This window comes from Anomaloglossus baeobatrachus, chromosome 10 (assembly GCF_048569485.1).
Source record: "Anomaloglossus baeobatrachus isolate aAnoBae1 chromosome 10, aAnoBae1.hap1, whole genome shotgun sequence".
NCBI lineage: Eukaryota > Metazoa > Chordata > Amphibia > Anura > Aromobatidae > Anomaloglossus > Anomaloglossus baeobatrachus.
This window is the reverse complement of record NC_134362.1, coordinates 186,315,204-186,329,844: the sequence shown is the minus strand read 5'-3', so window position 1 is coordinate 186,329,844 and position 14,641 is coordinate 186,315,204. Positions and strand designations below refer to the sequence as shown.

Here is a 14,641-nt window from a genome sequence, read left to right as displayed (position 1 = left end):
AGTTTATTCTATGTTGGTCTGTGAGGTCTGGTGTCTCAGACTCTCTGGTATTAGTTGTGCCTATTTGTTTGATGCGGTTGTGGAGTTTACCCCTGTTGTTTTGTAGCTTCCTTCCTGCTCTTGATTTTCCTCCTAAATCTCTTATTGCCTTTACCGTTATGTGTGCGTGCTATGTGACAGCGTTTTGTTTTTTCCCTTGTCTGTCTATATCTGTGATTTTCATTACAGTCCTGTCCAATCCCTCCCTAGGGGAGGGTAAATCAGATCATGACTGGTCAGGAGCAAGGCCAGGAAGGAGACTCAGGCCTCTCCACTATCAGGAGTATCCCTGATAATAGTGATAGCATAGGGCCCCCTACCTTGAGGGACAGCTTTGGGGTCCCAGTTTCCTGCTATCCAAGAGTCATCATGACAACTCCACAGCATCACAAATTTATGAAAAATACTGACCCGCACATCCAACAGGCGTGAACAAGTGCTAGCTGAAAACAAATTATAACTACAAAACACATACAGCTGCACGCTAAAATGCCAACAATGAATAAGGGAACTTATACATTGTTAGCATTTGCGGTATGTGTTTTGTAACTCCACAGCATCTCCTGTCCTGTCCCTCCCTGAGGAGAAGGATTAAGGTCAGAACTGGTCAGGAGCAGGAAGGAGACTCGAGCCTCTCCACCATTAGGAGTATCCCTGAGGTTAGGGATAGCATAGGGCCCCCTAGCGTGAGGGTCAGCTTAGGAGCTCTGGTTCCCTGCTATACCAGAGTCATCGCGACAACTCCACAGCATCTCCAGCAAGAACTTCTCAGCTGCAACAGAAGCAACACCTCAGCTCCTACTCCTAAAGAGACTCTATCAAAGTGGACAGCATAGGTATGAGCTACAGCTGGCATAGGGAGGAGTGAGGGTAAGCTTAGGAGCCCCAGTTCTCTGCTATCCCAGAATAATCGCAACAACTCTACAGCATCTCCAGCAAGACCTTCTCAGCTGCAACAGAAATGACACCTCAGCTCCTAAAGAGACTGGCTCCTTCAAAGTGGACAACATAGGTATGAGCTACAGCCGGCACAAGGAGGAGTGAGGAGCAGATATTTATACCAGAGGGCAGTGGCTGCAGCTGAGGTTACAGCTACCTGTTAGATCACTGCAGGATAGAAATGAACCTTAATTCCTTCAGTACTGGATGGAATTAAATAATCTCCAATTTAGGGTACCCGACAAGCGATCCAGAATGCGCTGTGACCTTCAGATCCCAGATCCCCTGGAAAAAACATCAGGCCATGACACACTCGTGACAGGTATAGCAAAAGAAAACTTTCTGTGATTAAAACTTCACTTTTAATTTAAAGTTTTAATTAAAAAAAAAAAAACTCCATCGGAATGTACATGGCCCAAATTAGGAAGAAAAACACAATGGACCTATGCGTTTCGGAGTTCACCCTCAACCACGGTTTAGACTGTTACATGTCCTGCCCCTGTCCTGCCACACAATGACTAGTAATCTAACCAGGACTGGAGAACACCGTAAAGATAAAAAATAATGAAAAAAACAAGAGAGAATGTATCCATATAAAAGCATATTATAAACAAATAATTAGGCAGAAATACATACAGTCAGGGCCAGAAATATTTGGACAGTGACACAAGTTTTGTTATTTTAGCTGTTTACAAAAACATGTTCAGAAATACAATTCTATATATAATATGGGCTGAAAGTGCACACTCCCAGCTGCAATATGAGAGTTTTCACATCCAAATCGGAGAAAGGGTTTAGGAATCATAGCTCTGTAATGCATAGCCTCCTCTTTTTCAAGGGACCAAAAGTAATTGGACAAGGGACTCTAAGGGCTGCAATTAACTTTGAAGGCATCTCCCTCGTTAACCTGTAATCAATGAAGTAGTTAAAAGGTCTGGGGTTGATTACAGGTGTGTGGTTTTGCATTTGGAAGCTGTTGCTGTGACCAGACAACATGCGGTCTAAGGAACTCTCAATTGAGGTGAAGCAGAACATCCTGAAAAAAAAGAAAAAATCCATCAGAGAGATAGCAGACATGCTTGGAGTAGCAAAATCAACAGTCGGGTACATTCTGAGAAAAAAGGAATTGACTGGTGAACTTGGGAACTCAAAAAGGCCTGGGCGTCCACGGATGACAACAGTGGTGGATGATCGCCGCATACTTTCTTTGGTGAAGAAGAACCCGTTCACAACATCAACTGAAGTCCAGAACACTCTCAGTGAAGTAGGTGTATCTGTCTCTAAGTCAACAGTAAAGAGAAGACTCCATGAAAGTAAATACAAAGGGTTCACATCTAGATGCAAACCATTCATCAATTCCAAAAATAGACAGGCCAGAGTTAAATTTGCTGAAAAACACCTCATGAAGCCAGCTCAGTTCTGGAAAAGTATTCTATGGACAGATGAGACAAAGATCAACCTGTACCAGAATGATGGGACGAAAAAAGTTTGGAGAAGAAAGGGAACGGCACATGATCCAAGGCACACCACATCCTCTGTAAAACATGGTGGAGGCAACGTCATGGCATGGGCATGCATGGCTTTCAATGGCACTGGGTCACTTGTGTTTATTGATGACATAACAGCAGACAACAGTAGCCGGATGAATTCTGAAGTGTACCGGGATATACTTTCAGCCCAGATTCAGCCAAATGCCGCAAAGTTGATCGGACGGCGCTTTATAGTACAGCTGGACAATGACCCCAAGCATACAGCCAAAGCTACCCAGGAGTTCATGAGTGCAAAAAAGTGGAACATTCTGCAATGGCCAAGTCAATCACCAGATCTTAACCCAATTGAGCATGCATTTCACTTGCTCAAATCCAGACTTAAGACGGAAAGACCCATAAACAAGCAAGACCTGAAGGCTGCGGCTGTAAAGGCCTGGCAAAGCATTAAGAAGGAGGAAACCCAGCGTTTGGTGATGTCCATGGGTTCCAGACTTAGGGCAGTGATTGCCTCCAAAGGATTCGCAACAAAATATTGAAAATAAAAATATTTTGTTTGGGTTTGGTTTATCTGTCCAATTACTTTTGACCTCCTAAAATGTGGAGTGTTTGTAAAGAAATGTGTACAATTCCTACAATTTCTATCAGATATTTTTGTTCAAACCTTCAAATTAAACGTTACAATCTGCACTTGAATTCTGTTGTAGAGGTTTCATTTCAAATCCAATGTGGTGGCATGCAGAGCCCAACTCGCGAAAATTGTGTCACTGTCCAAATATTTCTGGACCTAACTGTAGAATACATACATAATAATTAATTATTATACAATAATGGTTGCTTGTCGCCGAATATAGCTCAGCATTGCTCCTGCGATATCAGTCCTTATTGTAGTGATCTAGAGCTTGATGTATGCATTATTATAATTAAATACATACATAATTAGGCAGAAATACAGAAAACATTAATATTGTATAGGATATAAGATTTTGTCTGATATTTAACCCTAAAGGAGCTCTAACCTCTAAAGTAAAAATACAATAGAATTTTGCCAAAATTGGATTTTTCTTTGCTAATTTACACAATTTGGTCATAAGGAATGAACCCGTTAGAGGTCAGGTCTCTGGTGCCCATCCTGGTGACGACTTATATTTTGTAAAGTAAGTGGAATTTCTTAGCCCGCCCTTATGAACTATTTTTATAAATTTTAAAATCCACCGACAACACATTAATCTTGCAATATCATTTGATTACCGCGGTGCGTCATTTTTCGACTCCATCGGAGTAAGTGAAGGGTTCTTGTTTTTTGGCCGGTAGGGGACGGGTTACGCTAAGTAGCTCTCTGCTGATCTTTAATTGATGCTGTGGTTTGCTGTGGAGTCGGGAAGCTGAGCCGAGTCTCTGTTGAACGGTCTTGGGGCCCTTGGGGGAGAGCTGGCAGGAATCAATTAGCAGCACAGGAGGAGATAGGCTTCGTCCATTTGCTATCGACTTCCCACTTTTGCCCAATTCGGAATCCGGCACTTCCCAAAGAACGCAGCGAGAAGCACTCATATAAAGGACAGGCTTAACACCGGGTGACAGTCGAGGCGTTCACAAGGGCTACGTGACCTTGTCTTTCACAATCTCGGCCACCACTTTAAGAGTAGACGTTCCCGCATTGCATTACACACATGATCTTCCGGTTCTCAACGATCCATAACAAGCTTATGTGCCCGCTTGTCCTAAGGAAGGGTAACAAGCAGCCAAGACATTTTTTATTAGCCGACCTTAGCTGCCTGTCAGCACTTTCTTGATATGAAGCAAACAACGTCTCAGAAAATATCACCGAGATATTGTCCTCAAGACACACATATTGCTCCTCCAAAGTGCAGACCGCAGGATTACGAGAGCACAGAAATATTACATTTCAGGCAACAACATAGCCATAAAGAAGCATCACTAATAATAGCCTGCTATGTAAACTCTACCTTTCATTAACCTCTAGCACTGGTTGACACGGACAGAAAAGGGACCCTGTGCTAGAACAATATATGGGCCCTTTGCAGCCAAATAGCTCATCATCATGCAAAATTCCAACTGATTTGGATGTGGCCCCCTTACTTCTTGGCACCCTGTGCGGCTGCTCCAGCTGCACCAGTGATATGTCCGCCACTGACCTCCACGTCCAGGATAAAAAGTATATACTTTAGGGAACATGTAGACTAGCATATAATTAGTCCATGAAGAAGTGGACATGTGGCACCCCAGTGGTCCGGTTGCCACAGTAACGTTGCCCTCCTCACAGGGGGTGACTTTATGCCTGGAAGCAAGAAAGGGGTCCCCCACGCTAGGTAGCACCAGCAGCACATGTTTTTCTGACTCCATACCAGAAGGGGGAGCTCTAAAACCCAGTTCATGGGGAGCTTCCCTATGCATTCTGGCCTGGGGGAGGGGTCAGCTGAAAGGGAAGAGCAGAGAAGAATCAAGCATACAGTATAGAGAAAGAGCCTGGAGAACAGAGCAGCAGAGACAGACCTCTCCCCAGAGCAGAGCGCAGAGACACAGGACACCGGAGTCCTAGGTTGCTCAGGTACTAAAGGCCTGGCAGCTGAATCCGAAGGGCAGGAGACTGCCACTGCCAGACAGAATGTCGCGGGCGGGGAGGAGGGTGTCAGCACACCGCGCTCACCCCTTCTGCTCGGGTCCGGCAGCTGCTCAGTGGTGGCTCGAGCCGTGGGCCGGATCCCGGGGTTTCTCGAGCGACACTCCTCGCCCGTGAGTGAAAAGGGGTATTTTGGTTGGGAGATTGTTTATTGTCCGTGGCGCCACCCACGGTTGTGGTGATTTCACCACCGCTGCTCAATATGGGGATCCCGGGGATGGTGATGCGGAGCAGCCAGTTGTTGTGTTGCCCCTCCGTGGGTAGTGGTTGGTGATCCCGGGGCCCAGTGGGGTGCAGGGGCGCAGGGGCAGCGCTGTGCCTTGCGGCACTGAGGTACTCACTCAGCCAGTAAACACGACACAGTTCTCGGTAAACAAACGGCTGGTTGGACGGGTCCCTCGGACGGTTCACGGTGCTGCGGTTCCCTGCAGTTAGCGGTGACGGTCTCTTCCCTGCACCTTTGAAATGTCTGTTTGGTAGCGGTGGATTCCCACCGGTTACCCGCTCCCCGACTGCAATCTGTGCCGGAGGAGCTCCACACTTTGCCCGCAGGCGCCGGCCCTGGGAAACTGGTGCCTTGGCGGTGGCGGTGTTTCCCCGTTGTGGTTGGACCTTTGCCGTCAATCAGGACTTGCTTGTTGGGGGATCTACGTCCCCTTCACTAACGGATTTAGCAATTTACAGCGACTCCAAGCCTTGCTGGGATCCGAAAAGCCCCTGCTCTGGTGCTGACTGCCCTTTGTATACTGCTCCAGACCCCCGGATACACACAGCCTCCGTGGCCCTTCCAGCAACCTCCAGACAGTCCCACTGCAGATCTTCACCACTGTCTGCTGACCTTGCTGGCTCCGTCTGGGCACACAGCCACAGACCAACTTCAGGCTTTCTGTCACTTCCACTGCTGTTTCACTTTGCTCTAGCTCCCTCCTGAGCTACACTCTGTTCACCTCACACAAGCCCTGCCTGGGCTAATCTGCCTGGAACTTCCTGCCTCCAGAGCTGTGATCTCCTTGGTGGGCGGACACCAACCGCCTGGCTCCACCCCCTGGTGTGAATCATCAGCCTCTGGAGGAAGGCAACAAGGATTTGTGGGTTAGCTGGTGTACCTGCAGGGAATGTGGGGTGCGTGTGTGTTGTCATCTGTGTCCCCTGGCTTGCCCAGGGCGACACATTCCCCCTTAGCAAAACGCAGACCGTCCTCGGGCTGCCCGTCCAACACCGGTTTTATTTTCCTTTTGTTTTCTGTAATGCAAAAAGGTATAACATCATAACGGTAATCTATGTACATTTTTAATCATAACTCTTCCCAAGACGGGAGGCACATTTCTTAAACGTTGCAACGGTTTACGGTCACGGTTTCCGCTCTCTCCCACCCAAGCAACCTGGCCCTGATGCTGCCCCTAAAACCCAGGCAGCACCCCTTGACCCACAGTCCAGCACAAGTCACCCGAGCGGGATCTGTCCTTGCCCTCCAGAGGGTAGCCACCGGTTCCTTTGGTGGCTGGGCCCTAGCCTGCTCTGCTCAGGGCCCTCCCTCCAACCTGCCTCCCCGGAGGCGGCATTGCGGAAACGGTAACAGTAACCAACATATTTACAAGCCACTTAACGTTTGTGGTGCCCTGCAAGTTCACGGGCTTGTCCATGGATAGTTCCCATGCAAAACTTAAACGGTCCCCACGGGGACAACGGTGCCGGTTCCAAATCACGGTGCAAATCAGGTAAAACTTCGGTAATTTTCATTTTCTTTATCATTTGCAGAACTTTTAACAACAACAAAGTGGTGGTCCCAACGGGGACGGTGCAACGGGCATCCGCTGCCCTACTCCGGTCCTTCTGCTGCTTCATCCGAGGGAGGGGGTGCAGAGCTCACCCTGCTCTCATTGCTGCCCCTGAGCTTCACATCCAGGGCAAACCACCCCCTCTCTCCGCAGTGTCGGGTATACCGCACCATGTCCCCCGGCATGAGGTTACGGCCAGGATGCTCCTCGGGCAGGTGGGCATTCACATCCCGCCGGGCTACAAACACTTCGGCCTCCAGGCCCGGTTCATATATAAACCCGTAGCCCCGGCGGACATCAAACCGCCGCACCTGCCCTTCATACAACGGGCCCCGGACACGGAAGGTCGCCTGCCGAAGATTTTCCTTCTCCCGAATGGCTCGGGCCACCAGCTCGGCTTTCCTTCTCTCCCTCTCCGCGATCTCCAGGCCCAGCTTGGTCGGCTCCCTATCCCAATATGGCGCTGCTGCCAGCGCAGGCGCACGGGTCGGGCCCCGCGGGACATCCAGAACGTTACCCACTGTCAGGAAGGTGGGCGGCGTATCTCGCGGTGTCATGGCCTTGGGCGCTGCCTTGCAGCAACAACCCGGCGCCACCTCAGCCGAGGTGTGGGGAATGGGCATAGGGGCTTTCCGCTGCTGGGCCTTCGGCTCGGAGCGGGCCATCAGCTCCGGCTCGGGAAACTGCTCGGGAACTGTCTCTGGCACAATCTTCGGGGCCTTCCATGGCAACACCTCCGGTTTGCTACGGGCTCCGGCTACAGGTCGGTCCGCTGGGGCGGACGGGCTGGGTATCGCTACCGGTTGCGGTGGTAGCGGGCCTAGTGGCGGGGTCACAGCCCCCGAGACGGGTGGCGAGGGAGGCAACGGGGGGAGAGGGCTTGGACCGGGTCCCTCAGCCGCAGCGACCGGTCCCTCCGGGACATAGGGGCGTGGGTCACTCACCCTCCCTTCCTCCGCTTCCTCCTCGCGTCTCCGCACGGTGGCTATAACGTCCGTCATGTCGGTCTCCCACTCCTCCAAGAGGAGCTGCATTTTGACCTGCAGCCTTAGATGGAGCTGCGCGGTCCGGATTTCCACCCACGCTGCGGTTCCCGGTGCGGGGGGCCACGGTGTTTCGGGACGGCATCCACATGGTGTCTTTCTCTCTTTCTTCCAGGAACGGTATGTTCGCAGGGTCCTGGCGTCCCTGCTTTTATAGCTGCAGCTACATGCGTCCAGCCGCCATCGCGTCCCCCTTAGCTCTTTCCGGCCCCTCCTCTCTCGGGGCGGGGTTTTGGCCTTCGCGCCTCTACTGCTCGAGAAGACGCTCGAGCGGGAACTTTTCGCGCCAAAGATGGCGGCTTCTGAAATTTTTCTGCCGGATACCTCCGGCGGTAACAAGGCACACCTCTACCTGACGGCAGAGCGGTAAGATCCTGTTCGTGACGCCAAGTTGTCGTGGGCGGGGAGGAGGGTGTCAGCACACCGCGCTCACCCCTTCTGCTCGGGTCCGGCAGCTGCTCATTGGTGGCTCGAGCCGTGGGCCGGATCCCGGGGTTTCTCGAGCGACACTCCTCGCCCGTGAGTGAAAAGGGGTATTTTGGTTGGGAGATTGTTTATTGTCCGTGACGCCACCCACGGTTGTGGTGATTTCACCACCGCTGCTCAATATGGGGATCCCGGGGATGGTGATGCGGAGCAGCCAGTTGTTGTGTTGCCCCTCCGTGGGTAGGGGTTGGTGATCCCGGGGCCCAGTGGGGTGCAGGGGCGCAGGGGCAGCGCTGTGCCTTGCGGCACTGAGGTACTCACTCAGCCAGTAAACACGACACAGTTCTCGGTAAACAAACGGCTGGTTGGACGGGTCCCTCGGACGGTTCACGGTGCTGCGGTTCCCTGCAGTTAGCGGTGATGGTCTCTTCCCTGCACCTTTGAAATGTCTGTTTGGTAGCGGTGGATTCCCACCGGTTACCCGCTCCCCGACTGCAATCTGTGCCGGAGGAGCTCCACACTTTGCCCGCAGGCGCCGGCCCTGGGAAACTGGTGCCTTGGCGGTGGCGGTGTTTCCCCGTTGTGGTTGGACCTTTGCCGTCAATCAGGACTTGCTTGTTGGGGGATCCACGTCCCCTTCACTAACGGATTTAGCAATTTACAGCAACTCCAAGCCTTGCTGGGATCCGAAAAGCCCCTGCTCTGGTGCTGACTGCCCTTTGTATACTGCTCCAGACCCCCGGGTACACACAGCCTCCGTGGTCCTTCCAGCAACCTCCAGACAGTCCCACTGCAGACCTTCACCACCGTCTGCTGACCTTGCTGGCTCCGTCTGGGCACACAGCCACAGACCAATTTCAGGCTTTCTGTCACTTCCACTGCTGTTTCACTTTGCTCTAGCTCCCTCCTGAGCTACACTCTGTTCACCTCACACAAGCCCTGCCTGGGCTAATCTGCCTGGAACTTCCTGCCTCCAGAGCTGTGATCTCCTTGGTGGGCGGACACCAACCGCCTGGCTCCACCCCCTGGTGTGAATCATCAGCCTCTGGAGGAAGGCAACAAGGATTTGTGGGTTAGCTGGTGTACCTGCAGGGAATGTGGGGTGCGTGTGTGTTGTCATCTGTGTCCCCTGGCTTGCCCAGGGCGACACAAGAACACCTGGCGGCACAGCAGCATATGAGAGCCCTGAGCAGCTACCAGAGGAGCAGCACCTGTAAAAAGGCTCGCACTGCCTGGCATACAAGTGAGAAACAGTACAAACACCAGGAAGAGGGCCACAGCATAGCTTTAAGCAGCAGGGACCTACACAAGACAGCACAGAAAGAAGGCCTCTACCACCTCCAAATCAGCAATCAGCTTCTTTCATAGACAAAGAGGTAAGGGGGCCTCTACCACCTCCAAATCAGCAATCAGCTTCTTTCATAGACAAAACTATCGGACTGCAAAGGGCCCATATACCATTCTTGCACAGGGGCCCTTTTCTGTCTTTGTCTACCACTGGGTCCATGTGCCGATTGCAAATTGAGAAAACTGACAGCATTTCCTAATAGACAAATGTGAACAGGTGCAAATGAAACATGAAATATAGTCTAACAAATAGCTGCATTTTGAGGCACCAAGGTATAGAAACATTGAATATCGAATTTGGACATGTATTACTGCTAAGGAAATATATGTAAAGAGTGAGACACTTAACGCATAAAAAAATAAAAAGGCCAGTTTTATATGAGCCCAACAGCCAGCATGAAGGCATATCTCTTATGCTTGGTCCCTATCTAAATGCCTCTACCTGGCTGTACATCTTACAATTTTATGGGCATACAGGAACCTCCTGATAGAATATGAAAAATCTTCTTAAGCTGATGGAAAGGAGTGCTCAGACAGAATGCATCTGAACTGAGAAAACTAACGGCACTTCTTAACAGACAAATGTGAACAGGTGAAAACATGAAATATAGTCTAACAATTAGCTGCACTCTGAGGCACCAATGTATGCAAACATTGAATATAAGAATTTGGACATGCATTACTGTTCTTGCACAGGGACCCTTTTCTGTCTGTGTCTACCACTGGATCCATGTGCCGATTGCAAATTGAGAAAACTAACAGCACTTCCTAACAGACAAATGTGAACAGGGGCAAACGGAACATGAACTATACTCTAACAAATAGCTGCACTCTGAGGTACCAAGGCATGCAAACATTGAATATAGAAATTTGGACATGCATTACTGCTGAGGAAATAAATGTAAAAATTGAGACACTTAGCACATAAAAAAGTACAGCTGTATATTTTTTAGAGTGTTTTTCATGTTCAGTTTGCACCTGTTCACACTTGTCTGTTTGGAAATGCCGGCAGCTTTCTCAGTTTAGATTTCAGGGTCAAGGAAGTGCCGTCAGTTTAATCAGTTTACATTTCAGGGTCAAGGAAGTGCCGTCAGTTTTCTCAGTATAGATTTCAGGGTCTAGGAAGTGCTGTCAGTTTTCTTAGTTTAGATTTCAGGGTCAAGGAAGTTCCTTCAGTTTTCTCAGTTTTGATTTCAGGGTCAAGGAAGTGCCGTCAGTTTTCTCAGTTTAGTCTTGACTTCAGGGTCAAGTTTAGTCTTGACTTCAGGGTCAAGGAAGTTCCTTCAGTTTTCTCAGTTTTGATTTCAGGGTCAAGGAAGTGCCATCAGTATTCTCAGTTGAGATTTCAAGGTCAAGGAAGTGCCGTCAGTTTTCTCAGTTTAGATTTCAAGGTCAAGGAAGTGCCGTCAGATTTCTCAGTTTAGATTTCAGGGTCAAGGAAGTGCCGTCAGTTTTGATTTCAGGGTCAAGGAAGTGCTGTCAATTTTCTCAGTTTACATTTCAGGGTAAAGGAAGTGCTGTCCGTTTTCTCAGTTTAGATTTCAGGGTCATGCCTTCTGACTCAGCACTCATTTCCATCAGCTTAAGGCGATTTTTAATCTTCTATCAGCAGGTTCCTGCCCATAAAATTGTAGGCTGTTCAGATTGAGTGGCATTTAGGTAGGGACCCAGCATAAGAGATACGCCTTGACGCTGGCTGTTGGGCTCACATAAAACTGGCTTTTTTTTGCTCTAAGTATCACATTTTTTTATTTTATTTCCTTAGCGGTAATACATTTACAAAATCCTACATTCAATATTTGCATACTTATGTACTGATTGTAGGCACAAACGTAGAAGTCTATGGGTCAAAAGACATCAAACAATCCCATACGGGTTTTACAAAAGAATGGCTGTATAATCCTTTGTGAAAGTTTCCCTCCCTGTACACTTTAATTTGAGAATTATACAGCTATTTTAATCTTGATTTTCAAAGTAAGTACACCAGCCTCATCGGGCCAGACCTTGATTAAGCCTAACCGTAGCACTGAAAGTGTTAACAGCCAGGATCTGAGTTTTCTCTGATCACTGCAGTTGCAATAGAAGTATATGAGAACCTTGATATAATAGTATATGAAGGTGCCTCAGCTACCTTTTATATATAATCTGTAAGCTTTGCTGCAGTCTTATGTAAAATAATGTGTAGGCTTATTGAACGGCTCTTGAGATCCTGCAAAGATTATGGCTAACAGCTCTGTCTCTGGGGAAAGTGGAATAAGATGCTGCCAGACATCCTCAGCAGCTGATTGTCTCCCGCAAGAACAAAGGATCGACCTTTTCAAAATTGAACATTTTGATCCCTCTTAAAGGGTCCCATAAACATGAGATGCCACTCATATGGTCACTATATGGTCTTTATTGTCCTGTGATTATGTCTCACAGGCAAGAAAAGCTCCACCTAGACAGTCTACAGGCCATGCGGGTGGTGCAGGAGATGGCCCCTCGTCAACGGAGGAGAATCCGTCAAGAAGAAGAGCAAGAGACTCATATGAAGAAGTTGAAGTAAGTATACGAGTATACTGATGGACTTATTGCCTTTGTCCACTTTTTGGGATTTGTACAAGAAATTTTCCAGAAATTCTGATATCTGAAAAGCTTTGGCATGTGCCCGGAATGTTTGCCAAATCTTCTAGGAGTCCAGAAGGTCTGCCTTTTCTTCTTTGACTTTCACTGAATTTTTGGGAGCACTGACAAGTATGTCCTACTCCATAAGGTGTAGAGAGGGCCCACTATTTGATTCTCTACAGTCTCGGAAAAGAGCAACTCTAGAGGATAGTGTGGGAATTGCAGCATTCAGACCTCCAACTACAATATTGGCCCTCTATCGGTTGCAAAACTACAACCCTTTTCCATCCCCCCTCCCATGCTTTTAACAAACCCCTCCATGCCACTTATGTGCCCTCTGAATATTTTCATGTCTGAGGATCTCTCATTAGTCAAAGAACAACTCTGTCATATGTAAGAAACTTTCCAGAAGCTCTGCTTTCTGAAAAGCTTTGGTAAGTGCCCAGTATGTTTGCCAACTCTTTCGGGAGTTCAGAAGGGCTCCTGTGAGGTAAATCCGGAGATATGACGATAAATCATGATATTCAAGTATGTCAGGAAGCCCTCTCCTGGTGTCACCCCCCCTTTCCTTCACACAACTGGTTTAGCAACAAATCCCATGGCCATCTCCTGTGATATGGAGATGAGGTGGTGTGGGAACAATGGACACAGGATGACTCCCTGCCGTCACCCTGTAACAAGAGTTGTATCTCATTAGCAAGGCTATGGAACTAGCTAGACAGAACGACTCCAGTAAAAAATGGTTCATATCTCGCAAGCCATATTTCCGATAAATACGGCAACCATAAAAATGGTGTCTCCGCATGCGGACGATGCCGGCACACCCTTTTTATGGGAGCAGGACATTGGGAAATGCCCCAGGCGTGATATCAGCCAATGGGGAACTGGCAGGCAGGTCATGAGTCCCCTCGTTCTGTAGCTAAATTCATAACTGTCACAATGAGAGCATTGGCGTCCGCCTACGACGCTCCCAGGCAAAGTTATGGCCCATATTCCATGTTGTGGATTGTCCATAACTCAAGCCAGGGGTGGAGCAGTGCTCCCTCTGAGGTCACTAAGGTAGGAGGGGACCTGGATTTGCCCAGGTTGATAACCCTACTTCGGCCATTTTCCAGGGTTCTTTTCGCTGGGGGCACGTGTAGGAAACATCTGTGGGAAGGATCCTAGAAACCTGGGTACAGCGCCCCCCTGTGGCCAGACGCAACAAGGTAACTGCTGGAACTGTGTATGCCTGTTTGTAACCCATGCTTTGATTGTAACTGTACTCTGACATATGTATATTCTGTAGATTCCCTATTGTATATATTGTAGTTTCTAGTGTGCTTTAGGCTGATTAAATTATATAATTAATCTTGGGCTGTTCTGTTATCTCGATCTTGAATCCCACGTCTGTGTGTTCGGCTAATAGTTACCGTGAAGCGGTTGGTGGCAGCGAATTGTGCCAAGGATTATTGTGGGGAGGCCAGTGAGATTCGGGGAGATTTTATATATTCCGCCCGCGGAGGTCGGGGGAATATATACCTTACTCTCACCGGGGACCCTTCAATAATCGGCATAAGTAGTATAGCGGCCTCCTTGCTTATGGTCGGGCAATTCCATAATTGGCCTGACTATAAGAGGGGCGCTAGAGAGCGCGTCACGTGCTCTGTCTGTCGGTCGGGAGGTATAAAGGAGGGGTGACCCCCACTTGTTACCCCCCCGATTGTGACGTACTGGTAGCCAGCGCGGGGGATTTCTGAGTGACCCCCCCGGTGGTTTGTGACATATTGGTGGCATAGCGGTGGGATCGAGATAATAGTGTGTGTGAGTGTGAGACCCATACTCCCAGACACTAAAGACTGCCTGCAGCAGCTGTGGCTGCTGGGGTCTTCAGACTAGCTCAACACTAGAGTGTCAGAGTGCAGATACTGTAAGGTGTGTGGAGGCATCAGGTGTCAGTTCTGTGTCAGTGACCAAAAGTCTGCAAGAATGGCTGATGGCACCAGGAGCAGAGCTATGCAACTGGCCAATGCTAAGGCAGGAGCCGAAGAGAGGGAGGACGGTGCTGTGGACAGCAATGAGGAGGTTGCCCACGAGTCCTCCAGGAGCTCGACGCCAGAAAACCGTTCTGCCGAGGACATTGCGCAACCTGGCACTGCTGGACAAGATGAGGAGGAGCTCACCCAAGGTTCCTCAACGAGCCAGATGCCAGCCCTCCGCTCTGAAAGGGACAGTGAATCGCCTAGCTCTGCAGCGTGCCGCAGATCACCACGTGCCATTCCACCGAGCCTGGGAGGCTCGGATAGCCTTCTTCAAATGGCTATGGCCCTTCTCCAGGCTGGAGACCAGAAGGGCTAC

At 49.2% G+C, this 14,641-nt stretch overlaps 1 protein-coding gene across 1 annotated transcript in view; it reads left to right on the top strand.

The window, feature by feature from the left end:
- LOC142254391 (serine/threonine-protein kinase Nek11-like) overlaps positions 1–14,641 on the top strand; it is a 216,387-nt gene that overhangs the window by 121,303 nt on the left and 80,443 nt on the right. Inside the window, exon 9 of the mRNA XM_075325433.1 lies at positions 12,122–12,241. Within this exon, the coding sequence (XP_075181548.1) occupies positions 12,122–12,241 (120 nt within the window). The remainder of the gene's footprint in view (positions 1–12,121; positions 12,242–14,641) is intronic.